We start from the raw sequence: 14,691 nt of genomic DNA, 5'->3' as shown, positions 1-14,691 counted from the left end.
GGATGCAACAATATTTGATGGCTATATTAGCCTTCTGCTGAATTTTACAAGGTCAGAGTAGAGCTAACAGTATTTTAAACCACATAAAAGGAACTCCCCCAAGCCCTGGGGTACAGGTCCTGGCAAAGGCTTCTGTAAGCTCCAGCTAGAAAAGATGGCTTCCTACCTCTTCTGAGATAACACAGATAGGATCCCTAGCCCCAAGCTGGGAGAATTTTAACAAGTTGGCAGCAACTGCATGACAAGACAGGCTCCAATACCTGGAGTTTGTGTTTGGCTCTGGCTCATGGCAAAAATGGGATTTCCATTTTCCCAACTTCCCGAACTACCGGTAGGACATTTTGGTTTTGAATTCTCTCAGTTTCAATATTTGCTGGCATTGCTCAGCATTACTATCAATTTCTAGCACAAGAGGGCAGCATCCACAAGTCGAATGCTGGGCACAAACACATCCCCCCCCCGCCCCATAACTCAACATACTTTGAAACTTTATACAGTTATTCTTAAATAGAAAGCTCAGTTCAAATCACAGTTTTTTATTATAAGTTTTTCCTGTTTTTGATAGACAACGCCAATCCCAGGTTCAATTTGTAACTGGGTTTAGTAAACTAAGCAGTTTCCACACACACACCAAGCTACAGATAGCAGCTCAGTTTATTCCAAACAAAATTGACTGTTCATAACTCACAAAGAACTTTCTAGAGGTATACAATACTTGTGAAATAAATAGCTCACCTCTTGTATGAGCATACTTTTATGTAATAAACTAGCAATCAGAGCCAGATATTGCAAGAATTTGTCTAATAACTTTCTGAATAAAACACCTTATGATTTAAAATGAGACCTCTTGAAGACCTACCTGTTTGAGACTCAAAAACATAGTGGGACTTAAAAGCAAGTCCTACTGAATTGAATGGGGCTTACTCCCAGGGAAATTTGCAGCCTTACTCTCTCTTGAAGAAGAGACACACACTGTAGGGAACTCTCTGACCTCTGTTGTTGGCACTGATAAGCAGACACCCCTGACATTATAAAAGCAAAGAGAATTGCGGGCCAGGGTGGAGAAAAACAGTGTCAAAGACAGCCACAGCACCTCTGAAAAGAGAACTAGTTGGAAGAATGAGCCAGAAGGAACACTGGTGTAAATCAGACCTGGCCCACAAAGTTAGGGATATTTGATTTAGTCAAGGAAACCTAATTAGCAAAGACCTTCACTTGAAAGTGTATGTGGTGTAGGGAAAGACACTCACAGCACCTTGGGACTCGAGCCAGACTGGGGCTGCATCTTTTGATGCTGCTGCCACAGCACAATCATCACACTCATAACTGTTATTAAAACACAGTAGGTTGTAGTAATGACAGGGGCAAATATCAGAAAGCCAAACCAATGCCCAAACTATGCTGATATTCTGTTTAAAATTTACAAACCCTGCTTTTAACTGAAGCATTTTCAAAATAGTAACACACACACACACACACACACAGCCATATAAAATCTACCACTAGATCTCCATTATTTGTGTTTTGCCATAGGGATGGGTAGATACCATTTCACTTGTGCTTTCAATCCATACGAGGTCTGTACTTCTGAATCTTCTGCAATATTTCCGAGAATTTGCCCAGCTGATGCTGACACTGCTGAAGTAATAGCATCCATTTCCCCAGTATTTCCAACCAGAAAATCGTGGACACCATGCACTGCTCATAGCTAATCAAAACACAAATAAACAACAGATAACATTTCAGTCTGTATGCTGTAATAAGATTTGTCACATGCAAGGACCACAATGCAGGGGTGAAACCATGCTTTATTTCACCTGAGTCAAAGACCCAGTTTGGCAGCCTCCCATGTGTATTTGCCTACACACACACAGAGGCTGAGAACCTCAATGGCGAGGCAAAAAATGGCTAGCCTCCTCCATAGCTACGGCTCTGTACAATGCATGCCTATAATATTAGTTTCGCTGTTATGCAAAAGCAAATAGTTCACCCAGGATCCACTCAAATTTCTCCCCAGATTTCTCTGTTTTAAATTGCCTGGTTGTATTTGCAGAAGGGGACAATTGCATTCCCAACCCACTAACCTTGTGTGTGTTGTTGTTGTTGTTTGCAGACTTTAGGCTTATCCACACTTCTACTTGTCCCATGTCTAGAAAGCATAGGTCCGAAATGTTTTCTACTTGTTCCATGTTTTCCAGGCACAGGTCCAAGTGGTGAGGCTTTTTTTTTGTCCCACCGCTTTCCCAAGGAAAACCTGTTGTTTACCATTGAATCAGAATAAACATGAATCCACACCAAAAAAACCCAACTGTTTCTTCTGATTCAGCAGTAAACAGGAGGTTTTCCCAGAGGAAAACGGTGGGACAAATGGAAGTGTGGATGAGCCACACTTCATACTACTGTGTATAGATGCGCTGTCACAATTTTCAGTTTAATTTCTTCTCTTACTGGTTCCAGTGCTCAACAGGACATATATGCTTTCATTAAAAAGCCATGCAAAAAGGAATCTGAAGTGAAGGCAGAAATCAATCACAAGTACATTGCAAAGTAGTTTAAGCAAAGCATCTATGACAAATGGTCACAGATCCACTTGATGGTTTATCAGGCACAAGAAAGACTCTGGAATTGCTTTCATTATTTGTTTTGTTATTTTGAATTTTTCCTGCAGCACCAATATCCAAAAGGATTGAATTTTGGGCCATTCCCACATGTGGAGGTATGTGCCTGTGGAGGTGCAGCCTCTGTGTACAGACTAGGAGGCATTGATAGGACAGGGATGTCTTTAACTTCTGAAGAAGTGTGCATGCACATGAAAGCTCATACCAAAATAAAAACTTAGTTGGTCTTTAAGGTGCTACTGAAGGAATTATTTAACTTATGCAAAGGTGTTCACACCTTGGCTAGAGACAAATTGGGAATGGTTTAATTATTTCAATCTGTGTGAAACCATTTTAGGAAACAATGCATCAAAGTAGAAGATACATATACATTTTCAACAATGTCACATGGAATACAGATTAAAAACCCAGCACTGGAAATGCAGCGAGTGCACAGTAAACAGGAGTATGAACACAGCTGCTAACTCTCCTTCAAATTCTGACAAGCGGAGGGCTTGGAAGATGGGTGAGGATTTTTCTCAGTTGCATAGAACTTTGTATTAGAAAAATTGCAATAATCTCTCCTGATTTTTCTCATTTTATCCAAGTATCCATGTGAGTAATCACTGTCTCTCTTTCAAGGCCTCTGCTGAAGGGCTTGAGGAAGAGTTTTCTGTCACTTGAGGTGAAGTTTTAATATGGGACGAAACAGTAGGTGAAACTTCCAGTTTCAGCCTTCTCTGGGTGACAATGCACATAAGAGAAATCCCAGCCTCTCTATGAAGCATTCTGCACATGCTAAAGAACTTAGGCAGGGTAAGAAGCGATTATTAAGGGGGGGGGACCCAACAGGATGCTTAATGAGACAAGTCAACAGTTGTGGCCCACTGTCCTGTGTAATCACACACTGCAGGAACGTGTAAAATGGAAGACAGAAGGTGAAAACTGCAGCAAACTGCACATGCACCAATTCCAAAATTAATTTTAGGAATTCTACAAATTAAGCCATAAGGAAGAACACAGCCACCAAAAACAACTCACAACCCACAGGTAGAACTGGAGGCATCCATTCCTACCACACTCAATTCTTAACAAGGGGTTTAAACAAGGCAGCTTAGTAAGAGCATACAGGTCACATAAACTGGCAGAATGAGTGTACACATAGCACAAGAGGCATCTCATAGTGGATAAACTTGTCAGAATCTACGTGGTGGCTCAAAGATAGAGGCATGTCACCCACAATTTATGTGCTTGCTGCAGAAAACATTTGTGTACCCATGGCAACCGTGTATGCATATAAGTATGCAGCCACTATCAACCACTGAAGAATAGGTGATGGAAGAAACCTATTGGGAATTAATCAAGTGCAACACTGTAGATGTCAAAATGTGAAAATACCAGCTCAGTCACATAGCTAAAATGTTACTGAGACAGAAAGCAGGTATGCCTGGGCTGTTGCTACAAGCTTTCCCAAACTAAGGTATGTCATGTGCAATGAGGAGTTAGGAATAACACTGTTTATATTTATTGGGGCTTCTTGAAAGTTTTTTTTTAAAGTTTATATTTAGTTTTGCACTGCAGAAAGAGTTCTTCTCTGCTCCCAATTCATCCCCTACTAGCTTTGTTCAAGTACCTCGATCACAAATAGTAGGCGAATCCTGAGCTCTACAAGAATGAAAATTATCACAAACTCCAGTGTATGGATTGCATAATTCATCACCATAACATCCACTGCAAACAGAGGAACAGTTCCTTCCAAAGTAACCCAAGGAGCAATCTATGAAAAATAATAAAAAGGACATAAAAATAATCATATTTGCCTTCCACAGTTCTCTGTTTCTTCTCCTGGTCATCTAATACTTAGGTTTTATTTCATTTCAGAAATTATAAACCATTATACAGAGAATACCCAAATAGTGTACAGAATATCTATTCCTCTTTCCCTTTTATGCCAAGCTCTCTCAAACTCTTTCTTCACACTATCAAAATACTTTCCACAAAGATTCTGCTCTTGAAATGAGAATGCAAGCTATCAAAATGAATGTTTGCTCAAAATGGAGCATTTTAGTTTTAAATTTCTATTTCTCTCAGTTGAAACCTTTTCATTTAAGGCAAAGAACTCACATTCTGATTACAACTCAGAATGCTCAGTCCCTAGTTCTATAAACTGTATCAGTCAGTTTTTCTGTTATCACATAATAATAAAATAATAATAATAATAACTTTTATTTATACCCCGCCCTCCCCAGCCAAGGGTGGCTAACATCAGGTATAAAAACAATTGATTAAAATACAACTTAAAAACAGGATTAAAATACAACTTAAAAACAGGATTAAAATACAACTTAAATGCAGTCTCATTTTAATGGAAGCCCAGTTTGGGGGGAGAAAATATCAAATCTTCACCAAGGCTAACTATCCAGACTGGTTCTATGTGGGCCAGAAAAAAAGCCAGGGAAGTCTCCAAATAGGGGTTTCCTCACAGAAGGAAAAGGACGGGGGGGGGGGGGGGATCAGGCTGATTCCAAGCCAAAGGCCAGGTGGAACAACTCTGTCTTACAGGCCCTGCGGAAAGAAATCAGATCCCGCAGGGCCCTGGTCTCATGAGACAGAGCATTCAACCAGGCCGGAGCCAGTGTTGAAAAGGCCCTGACCCTGGTTGAGGCTAATCTGACTTCCTTAGGGCCCGGGACCTCTAGAGCAGGCATCCCCAAACTTCGGCCCTCCAGCTGTTTTGGACTACAATTCCCATCATCCCTGACCACTGGTCCTCTTAGCTAGGGATCATGGGAGTTGTAGGCCAAAACATCTGGAGGGCCGCAGTTTGGGGATGCCTGCTCTAGAGTGTTGCTATTTGTGGATCTTAAGGTCCTCCACGGGGACATAATACAATACTGTGAGCTGCAATCTACAAATATTTGGCCAACCTGATTTGACATATGCTGCAGACCAGGGCTCCTCACTTTTTAGCAATACAGTTCCTCTAGCAATCGCATAGGCATTATTCCAGATAGTGATCCCTGTACATTGTTCTCTAAGCTCCAAGCACGCTGCCTTTGCAGAAATCAAATCTGCATGTACTTGAGATACAGAGCCTGGTGGTGATAGAAGCACCTTTCCTTTGTGTTCCTGATACCGGTCAACACCTGCAATAGGAAAAAGAATCCACACAGTAATGCAACCAATTTAAATTACCGTAGTTGCACAAAATTGCCAGACTCACACTGGAATCAATTCCCAGTATATATGAAAAGTGTGCAAATGCCAGTTAGGATTTGGCACACATCTTTACTTCAAGCGTCATGTAACACTGTAGGCTTTTATCATTACTACAAAGTAAAAACAGCAAGAATAGGTGGAACAGTTATTCAAAGTTACATATCACAAGAATTATCAACTCCCACAGGGTCAACAGTGGCAAGCTGTTCAGTTAAATGGTCTATAGATGAGCCCTGTTGAGATTTGACTTTTTGTCCTATATGGAAGATTTATCTTATTTTTAGTCGATTGGTAGCAATGCTCCCTGTGAGGTGTTATTAGACATGTTGGTGGCTGGGTTAACTGCCCACAGGGTGAGAGTTTTTTGGTGGTAAAGGTAAAGGTATCCCTGACCATTAGGTCCAGTCGTGACCGAGTGGGCTTGCGGCGCTCATCTCACATTATTGGCCGAGGGAGCTGGCGTACAGCTTCCAGATCATGTGGCCAGCATGACAAAGACGCTTCTGGCGAACCAGAGCAGCACACAGAAACACCGTTTACCTTCCCACCAGAGTGGTACCTATTTATCCACTTGCACTTTGACGTGCTTTCGAACTGCTAGGTTGGCAGGAGCTGGGACCAAGCAACGGGAGCTCACCCCATCACGGTGATTCGAACCGCCAACCTTCTGATCAGCAAGCCCTAGGCTCTGTGGTTTAACCCACAGCGCCACCCGCATTGTTGGTGGAGAAGGGCTTCAATGAGAGATGGGGAGAGGGTGTTTGCATTGCTCGAGGTGAGAGAAGGGATGGAAATTATTGGGGTTGAGCTTTTCGCCTGCTGCCTTGTACATATGCACTGGTTGTTAAATGGAATTGATTGGACAGAGTAAGTTGTTCATGCATGAAGAGTATGATTATTGAGTGACTCAGTATAATAGTTGGTTCCTGAATTCCAGATTTGTATTTTTATATATGAAGACACCTAGTTTTGTAGTATTTATGATACTACTAAGGTACTTGACGTATTTTTTTATATTATTTTTTGTTTTTTGCTTATGTATACTGTGTGGATATATTTACTCCTTAATTCTCTTATTTAAAATGTATCATATATTAATAGCAGTTGGATTGGATGTGGAATCTGTATGTAATATATTTTGAGCCAGATTAAACTAACTGGTCTGGTCCTGCTACTGGAAGCCAATGTGAAGACTTCTGGTAGCACACCAGTGCTTTCCCCACCTCTCTTCCCCACACATGCCTCAGCTGGCTCTAGGAGGGTCAGGGAAACACGCAGAACAATTAGTAGAGTGAGGGAGAGATTGTTCCATCAGGCATACAGAATGTTTTAAAAGGAGCAATGTTGAATTCCTCCCTTTGATTTCTGTTGAGATGTAAACCGCTTAGAGATTTTCTGAAATATTAAGTGATATACCAATTCAATAAATGAACAAACAACCAAACAAGAGATTTCTCTGAATATACAGGCAAGCCATAAGAATCACAAGTATGAAAGTGGCCCAGAAATCATTTATACTTACTCCCTGCTCTAGATTTATTCATTGTAATTCAACTGTGCAATAAAGTCTGCATTTGGATTATTTCATCACATACCATGCCAGTGGGTTAGGAAAAAGCTAACCACTTGAATAACTGTCTGGAAATCACAGATAAATTGGAAAAATTTAATGAATTAAAAACCTGTAAAAACCAAACTCACCTGTATTTCGCTTGCAGATCCAATGGGCCTTTTCATTGCAATGCAAAGCAACCAAGTGACGTTTGGAAACTTTTACACAATGCACAGTATTTGGCTGGGCTGGGGACGATAGCTGAAGCCTTCCCAATTGGATTTTAATACAACAAAAGAGAAAAATTACAGTGAAAACATGACTGCAAAAATATGCTCTTTCAAAATACTGATGTCAGAGATCACACTGATATTGTAATGCCTTCTGTCTCCAGTACATTGCCCTTCCTCCTGGAAAGGGCTTTTCCAGATGTATGCCCCCTGAGCTCCTGGTTAAGTGGCATGCCCCAGGAGAACCACTGGGACCTCTAAGACAGAAAGAATTACTAAAGGGTTCTCTCTGGGAACTTAAGACTTTGCATGAAAAACAGTTATATTCATGGCTCTTTTTATGGCATGCCTGCTGGTTTCTTGGCCCCTCTAACAATGACCTACAAAGCAGTACTATTAATATTCTATGGAAATATAAACATAAGAAAAGTTTTGTGAATACCAATGCTAACAGGCCTTGCTGCCACATTAAAAGGGGGTGGGGGGAGGCTGTTGCTTAAACACTCTGGCTTACCATAGTCCTATGTTCCTCAGCATCTTTTTAATGTTTTTTCATTATTATTATTCTCTATTTGTTTACCTATGTACTCCCCATGATATCAATAACACAAAATTCCAATATACAGGATGAATGAAATATATAAGTGGTAAAAGAAAGAAAAAATACACTTGCATAGTTACAAACACCCCTGACACAATCATATCAGAGGAAAACAAATCAGACTTTAATTGTGTTTTTTCATGTTCACATCTTACCAAGAAAGCCTCATATTTGCTGGTGTACCTTCTGACCATGAAAAAGTATTAATATCTTCCAAGTTATTCAATCCGGTCCAAAAATCATCCAAAGGTAAAGCTAAGATCCAGTTCTGTGGAAAAACAATGGCAAAGTTTAAGATACTTTGACATACAAACCGTATCGGCAAAAACATACTCACCTGGACCTCACATCTCTTTTATTTATTTTATAATTTATCTTCTCTAATACTTTTTATGATCATACCTTACAAGCCTTCCTAGATATTACATCGCTTAAATAATGTTGTTTCTACTTGTACAGTACTCTGAGCATTAGTTCAAAGATAGTAATGTTCCTGACATTCATAAGAAAACATTTGTTGGCTCAAAGAAGTTAAATAATTTGTGATGTCACATGGGAGTACAGAGAAAAAGATCAAGAAGTTATTGTTGCTCATCTGTTTCTAAGTAAGAACAAATCTTGTGTGAACAACTAGTAGTTATCGTCTACCCTTGAGTTACAGTAAAACCATTTCCGATTTTATCAGGTTTCATTGATGTAACTCAAAAAGAGCATCATCTGCTCATCTGTTGCATAATTCGTATCTAAGACTGTAATATAAACTGCAATACAGTGGTCCCTTGACTTACGAACTTAATCCGTTCCGAATGCACATTCGTAGGTCAAAAAGCGCGTAAGTCGAAACGCAGCTTCCCATAAGAAAAAAAATATTCGAAAAAATTGTAAGTCGAGGAAACCGCATTAGAAAATTCGTAAGTCAAGGAAACCACATTTAAAGCCGCCAACAGTTTGCATTCGGATGTAGAAAATTTTGTAAGTGTGCAGCCATTTGTCCCGTTCGTAAGTCGAAACTGTTGTAAGAATTTTGAGGTCATATATATAATAAATGTTCATAAATGTACCAAGCAAACAGTACAGGAAGACAGGCCTGAAAACCATTTTGATTCTCCCAAAACAACCAAATGTTTCTCTGCAAGGAGAGAAGGGGGGTGAAGGAACTTTCTCATTGTCTCAAGAATTAAAGTGATTTCCATCTCAAAGGAATGGCCAGGCTACCCAGGAAAAGGCAAACTAAGAACTTTGTTAAATTAATAAGTTACATAGTAAGACAGGATAGACAGGACTTCACATTAATATCTCCTCCCAGCAAAGCATTCACCAACAATACTTGAATTTACATATTGACAACCGAGAAATTCCAAGACATCGAGAAATTCTGTAATCAGGGTACCATCTGTAGAAGATTCACAAGTATTCTGTCTATTGAAAAAATGTTAACCTTTTAAGAGTTCACAAGTACTCTGTTTACTGGAAATGTTAATCTTCCTTTCCCGCCTTTTTGCTCCATCCACTTACATGTACAACTAAAGATATATAATGGGAAATGTTCTTTTGTTCGGGATTCCTCTTGCCATCTCTGCTTTTGGTGGTGGGGGGGACCTCTGTTATAGCAGACCTCTGTCTTTTTTAAATAAAAATCATGCTTTGCTTTACAAGCCCTGGGTTTTGGTCTTTGTCATTTTATCCCAACCAAAAGGAGCCTAGGTCTATCTGCTCCTTAGAGGATTTCAGTCCTCCTTATGAGGCTGATCTCCCTTTAAGGTAACTTATTAATTTTTATAGCAAAACCTACGGATGTCGAGTCATTCGTAAATCGAGGGCCCACTGTACTGTCAAATGTCTTGTTACCTAGAATTTGCTGGTTTCTCTGTAACCCAATAATCTGGTTGGCCACTTAGAGAACAAGATGTTGGACTAGGTGAGCCTGTTTCAGTAGAGAAACTCACCTGGTACCTATCTTAATGTCATTGCGGTGCCAGGTGAACACACTATTGCAGGCCTTTTACACTGGAACCTCGGTTTATGAACACCTCGGTTTATGAATTTTCGGTTTATGAACACCGCGGACCCATCTGGAACGGATTAATTCACTTTCCATTACTTTTAATGGGAAAGTTCGCTTCAGTTTATGAACGCTTCAGTTTATGAACAGACTTCCGGAACCAATTACACCCATGTTTCAGTTTATGAACGCTTCAGTTTAAGTACTTCGCGGACCCGTCTGGAACGGATTAATCCACTTTCCATTACTTTCAATGGAAAAGTTCGCTTCAGTTTATGAACGGTTACTCCACGGACCGTCTGGAACGGATTAATCCACTTTCCATTACTTTCAATGGGAAAGTTCGCTTCAGTTTATGAACGCTTCAGTTTATGAACAGACTTCCGGAACCAATTGTGTTCATAAACCGAGGTACCACTGTATTCTGTTCCTGTTTTAAATATGCTTCATCTGATCCATCATGTAATGCTGCTTGTATGTATTTTATTGGTTGTATCCAATGGTTCTATTCTGTTTGAAGAAGACTCTGACATAGTAGAGGTATCTATAAACAGAAGGTGGGTAGGAAAGTTTTGCTAACTCCCCCTGTGGGAGTGCTGCAGTGGACTGTAGGGATATTTTAAATATACAGTCGTACCTCGAGTTCCGAACACCTCGGGTTACGAACAACCCGGGTTACGAACTTCGCAAACCCGGAAGTATTTTTGCCGCGCGTGCGTGCGCAGAAGCGCCGCGCGCCTTTGCGCATGCGCAAAACGGCGGTTCGGGCCCTTTTCGGGTTACGAACTTTTCGGGTTACGAACTGCGACCCGGAACGGATCCCGTTCGTAACCCGAGGTACCACTGTAAATGTATAGGGATGCCAATACCCTTTTAAATGTGTTGTGGAATGGGGGATTATTGGTTTGGTTTTGCTCTTATTTTTATTAAATAGGTTTTTTAAAAAAAATACATATTGTATTATGTCGTGAACCGCCCTGAGATATACAGATGAAGGGTGATTTAATAAATAAAAATAATAATACATGCACTTCAGTAAGTTGATAAGCCTTCTGTTTGCTGTATTGTTGGGGGTTTTTATAACTGGTTTTTTTATGTAATTGTTGTAACCCTGCCCTGATTGTTGGTATCGCAAGATACAATTTTTAATTAATTAATGTGAATTTGTGGACTATATTATGTAAATGCAATATCTGTTTGGGCAGAAAGTGTCCTCAATGTATATACTGTACTGTATACAAAAAGTAAATATATATGCAACTTACCATTTCCTGACTACTAGTAAATGATACTAATTCTGTAAAGCTGTATCTCTTGCAAAATTTTAGCGCTTCTATCCAAGTCCCCGTATTATTTGCTTCTAGGCAATAACAATTTCCATTCCAGTAGTGCCAGCAGGGTGCTTGAGGACAATTCAGTCTGAATCTAGCTTTAGATGGGAAAAAGTAGTAATTTAATTATTATATTCTAACTTAAATTGAAGACTGTCTGTAATTTATTGCTGCCCTTATTCCTCTTGAAACTTCTAAGTTCTGCTTCCATCTATATTCTTCAGTCACCAAGCCAGAATAGAGAACATTGTACATCCTTCAAATATGGCATTCTGACTGACTTCAGAGTCAGAATGCAATAAAACAGGTTAGATAGGATAAGTGGGTTGCTTGTTTCAACAGAAAATTTAAAAATTAAAAATTAAAAAATAGAAACGTGCAAAAAGCAGGAAAAAGAAATGTTATTTTATTACACTTATATTACTTCTAGCTAAAGCAAGTCAACATCCAATTCTAACACTGCCTGTATATTTCGAAGCAAGTTTCTTATAAGAGATAAGGCAGGAAAGAAAAGCATCAAAATTGTTTTTGGTAAGCCCAGAAACAACCCAAGTAAATGCTTAATCCTCACTTTTCTCCCTTTATGTGTCTCTACACAATCATATGTGCAACAAAAGAAGTACTAAATTCTATAATCTTCTCCAGGAATGTGTTGGATTTAGTTCAAAAGTATGTAAGCACAGGCACACGTTTTATTCTTTTTTTTTTTGGTCTCCTATAGTTACTCAGTTGATTACCTTGAAGTTACAGCCTCTCTACCTGTCTATATAAATATTATGTGTATTAGTCATCCAGCATTAACTACTTTTATATCACCTTGATTTCAAATGGAAAAATTAAGCACAAACTTAATCTTCTGTTAACAGAAAAATCTAAGTGCAGAAATCCACTATCTAAATCTAAAAACACACATTTTGGGGTGTTCAGAAGCTTCTGTGCATTTGCAAAGGGCCCCATAGTTTCAACAGTCAATACAGGTGCCTTCAGGGGAGTCTAATGCATTCCTTGTCCCATGATCCCAGGGAGCTCAAAGCTACCACTGACCACTCAGCTTCACAACAATTATAACCTTTCCATGCCAGAGAGAACAAAGAAAATGAATGGGCTATTTTCCCACTTTTTTCTGGTGGTTGCTCTTGCCAAGAGCTGGAATAGGAAAAAACACTGCTGCCAAAGAGAGAGAAATTAAGAACTGCCTCTGCAGCTCGTTCTTTGTTCTCTCTGGCAAAGAGAAGCTGGAGCAGCTTTGAGGTGAGTGGGCAAGAGTAACAGGGGATATCAGCTTGCCCAAAATGTAAAACAAGGTGCAGGTTGGAAAGAGAATTTCTAGCCATTGGAAATAGTACTGGTGTTGGAAGTTGAGGCAGTTCACAAAAGCTCATACATGCGGCATGGTTCACTAATGTGTGAACCAACCTTAAGATACTTCATTTACAGCTTTCATTTATTTACTTAAGAACCTATAAACACACTCAAAATTTAAGGGACTCATATAATCTACTTTTGATGCATCTTAACAACGCAAACTGTGTGGAGCATTAAAAACTGTGTCTATGTGAATAAACGTGTTCTCATTTAATCATGTGCTCTGCAGTTTGGAATCCTTGTCTATTATTTTTACAACACCTTTACCTGCCTAGAAAAACTATATCCACTGAAGAAGAGGCAGAGGTGTGCGTTTTCCAGAACTGAGTTTCCCCCCAATGCATATTAGGGTAATTTGCATTAGGAAACTGTTTGCAACAGACAAATTTCTGATGACTTAAAAACTGATCTAATTTTGCATGTTTATTTCACTTGAATTTAAAGGGACCCAGGTGGCGCTGTGGTTAAACCACTGAGCCTAGGGCTTGCTGATCAGAAGGTCGGCGGTTCGAATCCCTGCGACGGGGTGAGCTCCTATTGCTTGGTCCCAGCTCCTGCCAACCTAGCAGTTCGAAAGCACGTCAAAATGCAAGTAGATAAGTAGGAACCGCTACAGCAGGAAGGTAAACGGCGTTTCCATGTGCTGCTCTGGTTTGCCAGAAGTGGCTTTGTCATGCTGGCCACATGACCTGGAAGCTATACGCTGGCTCCCTCGGCCAATAATGCGAGATGAGCGCGCAACCCCAGAGTCAGTCACGACTGGACCTAATGGTCAGGGGTCCCTTTACCTTTACCTTTTTCACTTGAATTTAGTAAATAAAGTTAAAAACATCTTTCATTATGTCATCTTCGACAACAAAAATTCCTTCTCCATGAGCCCACTCGCCACCTGAAATTTAATCAACACATTTTGTTGTCTACCCTCTCTACAGAAGTATATTCTGTAAATTTAATCAACACATAAATTTAATCAACACATTTTATTGTCTACCCTCTTTACAGAAGTATAGGATGGTAAAGGCTAAGGGTTGTATCCAACAAAGTTGTCCATTTAGCACAAGGACTTCTACTTGTGCAACAGAATTTCTCTGTCCTCTCTTCTCCCCATATGCCCCCACAATCTGTTCCAGAGAGTTGGGGGAAACCCAAAGCAAACTGGGATGTGTGCATGGGTGTAGCCAAGGGAGGGCAGGGGGGCAGCTGCCCCTCTAGATCAATAAAAATAGAAATACTTAACTGAGTTTCTGTCCCCCCCCCAAAAAAAAAACACCTGGCTACTTCTGTGTGTGTGTGTGTGTGAGAGAGAGAGAGAGAGAGAGAGAGAGAGAGAACAGGTTGGAAAGTTCCATTGTGTAAAGTCCTTGCACTAACATAATTACTTCATTGAACACAATCCTAAGAACTAAGCATTCTATGTCCTGGCCCAAACTAAACACACAAAACTGAAAACAGAAAGAATTCCCTTAAGAACTCACCTTGCCATTATTTCGGGTTTTTTTAAGAAATGAGTGGGGCAAGTGGAAAACTGCTTGGACTTGTGCTTTCTAGGCACAAGCAAAAGTGTGGATGGAGCTTAGCCTTTACCTCTTCCAAGATATTCCACCCCCTCACCTCTCCCACAGAGAGCCAGCATCCTGTGACTATTACACAGCAGAAACTACTGTACTTCATGGGCGTACCCAGCACGGGGCAGGGGGCGCAGCTGCCCCCCTAGAAGCAGGGCCGGCACAGCCGTGGGCAAGAGCGGCACTGCCAGCAGGGCTGGTGGGCAGAGGTGGAGGCGGAGCACAGCCT

The 14,691-nt window shown here is 40.3% G+C and overlaps 1 protein-coding gene across 1 annotated transcript in view; it reads right to left on the bottom strand.

The window, feature by feature from the left end:
- Nucleotides 1-14,691, bottom strand: part of LOC118080310 (uncharacterized) — a 76,786-nt gene that overhangs the window by 61,193 nt on the left and 902 nt on the right. Inside the window, exons 2-7 of the mRNA XM_060271698.1 lie at nucleotides 11,467-11,630; nucleotides 8,355-8,467; nucleotides 7,518-7,636; nucleotides 5,525-5,743; nucleotides 4,231-4,374; nucleotides 1,548-1,708 (exon numbers count right to left, since the gene is read on the bottom strand). Coding sequence (XP_060127681.1) covers nucleotides 1,548-1,708; nucleotides 4,231-4,374; nucleotides 5,525-5,743; nucleotides 7,518-7,636; nucleotides 8,355-8,467; nucleotides 11,467-11,630 — 920 coding nt within the window. The remainder of the gene's footprint in view (nucleotides 1-1,547; nucleotides 1,709-4,230; nucleotides 4,375-5,524; nucleotides 5,744-7,517; nucleotides 7,637-8,354; nucleotides 8,468-11,466; nucleotides 11,631-14,691) is intronic.

Source organism: Zootoca vivipara, chromosome 2 (genome assembly GCF_963506605.1).
Source record: "Zootoca vivipara chromosome 2, rZooViv1.1, whole genome shotgun sequence".
Classification (NCBI taxonomy): Eukaryota; Metazoa; Chordata; class Lepidosauria; order Squamata; family Lacertidae; genus Zootoca; species Zootoca vivipara.
The sequence above is the reverse complement of the archived record's forward strand: the minus strand, read 5'-3'. Positions and strand labels throughout refer to the sequence as shown.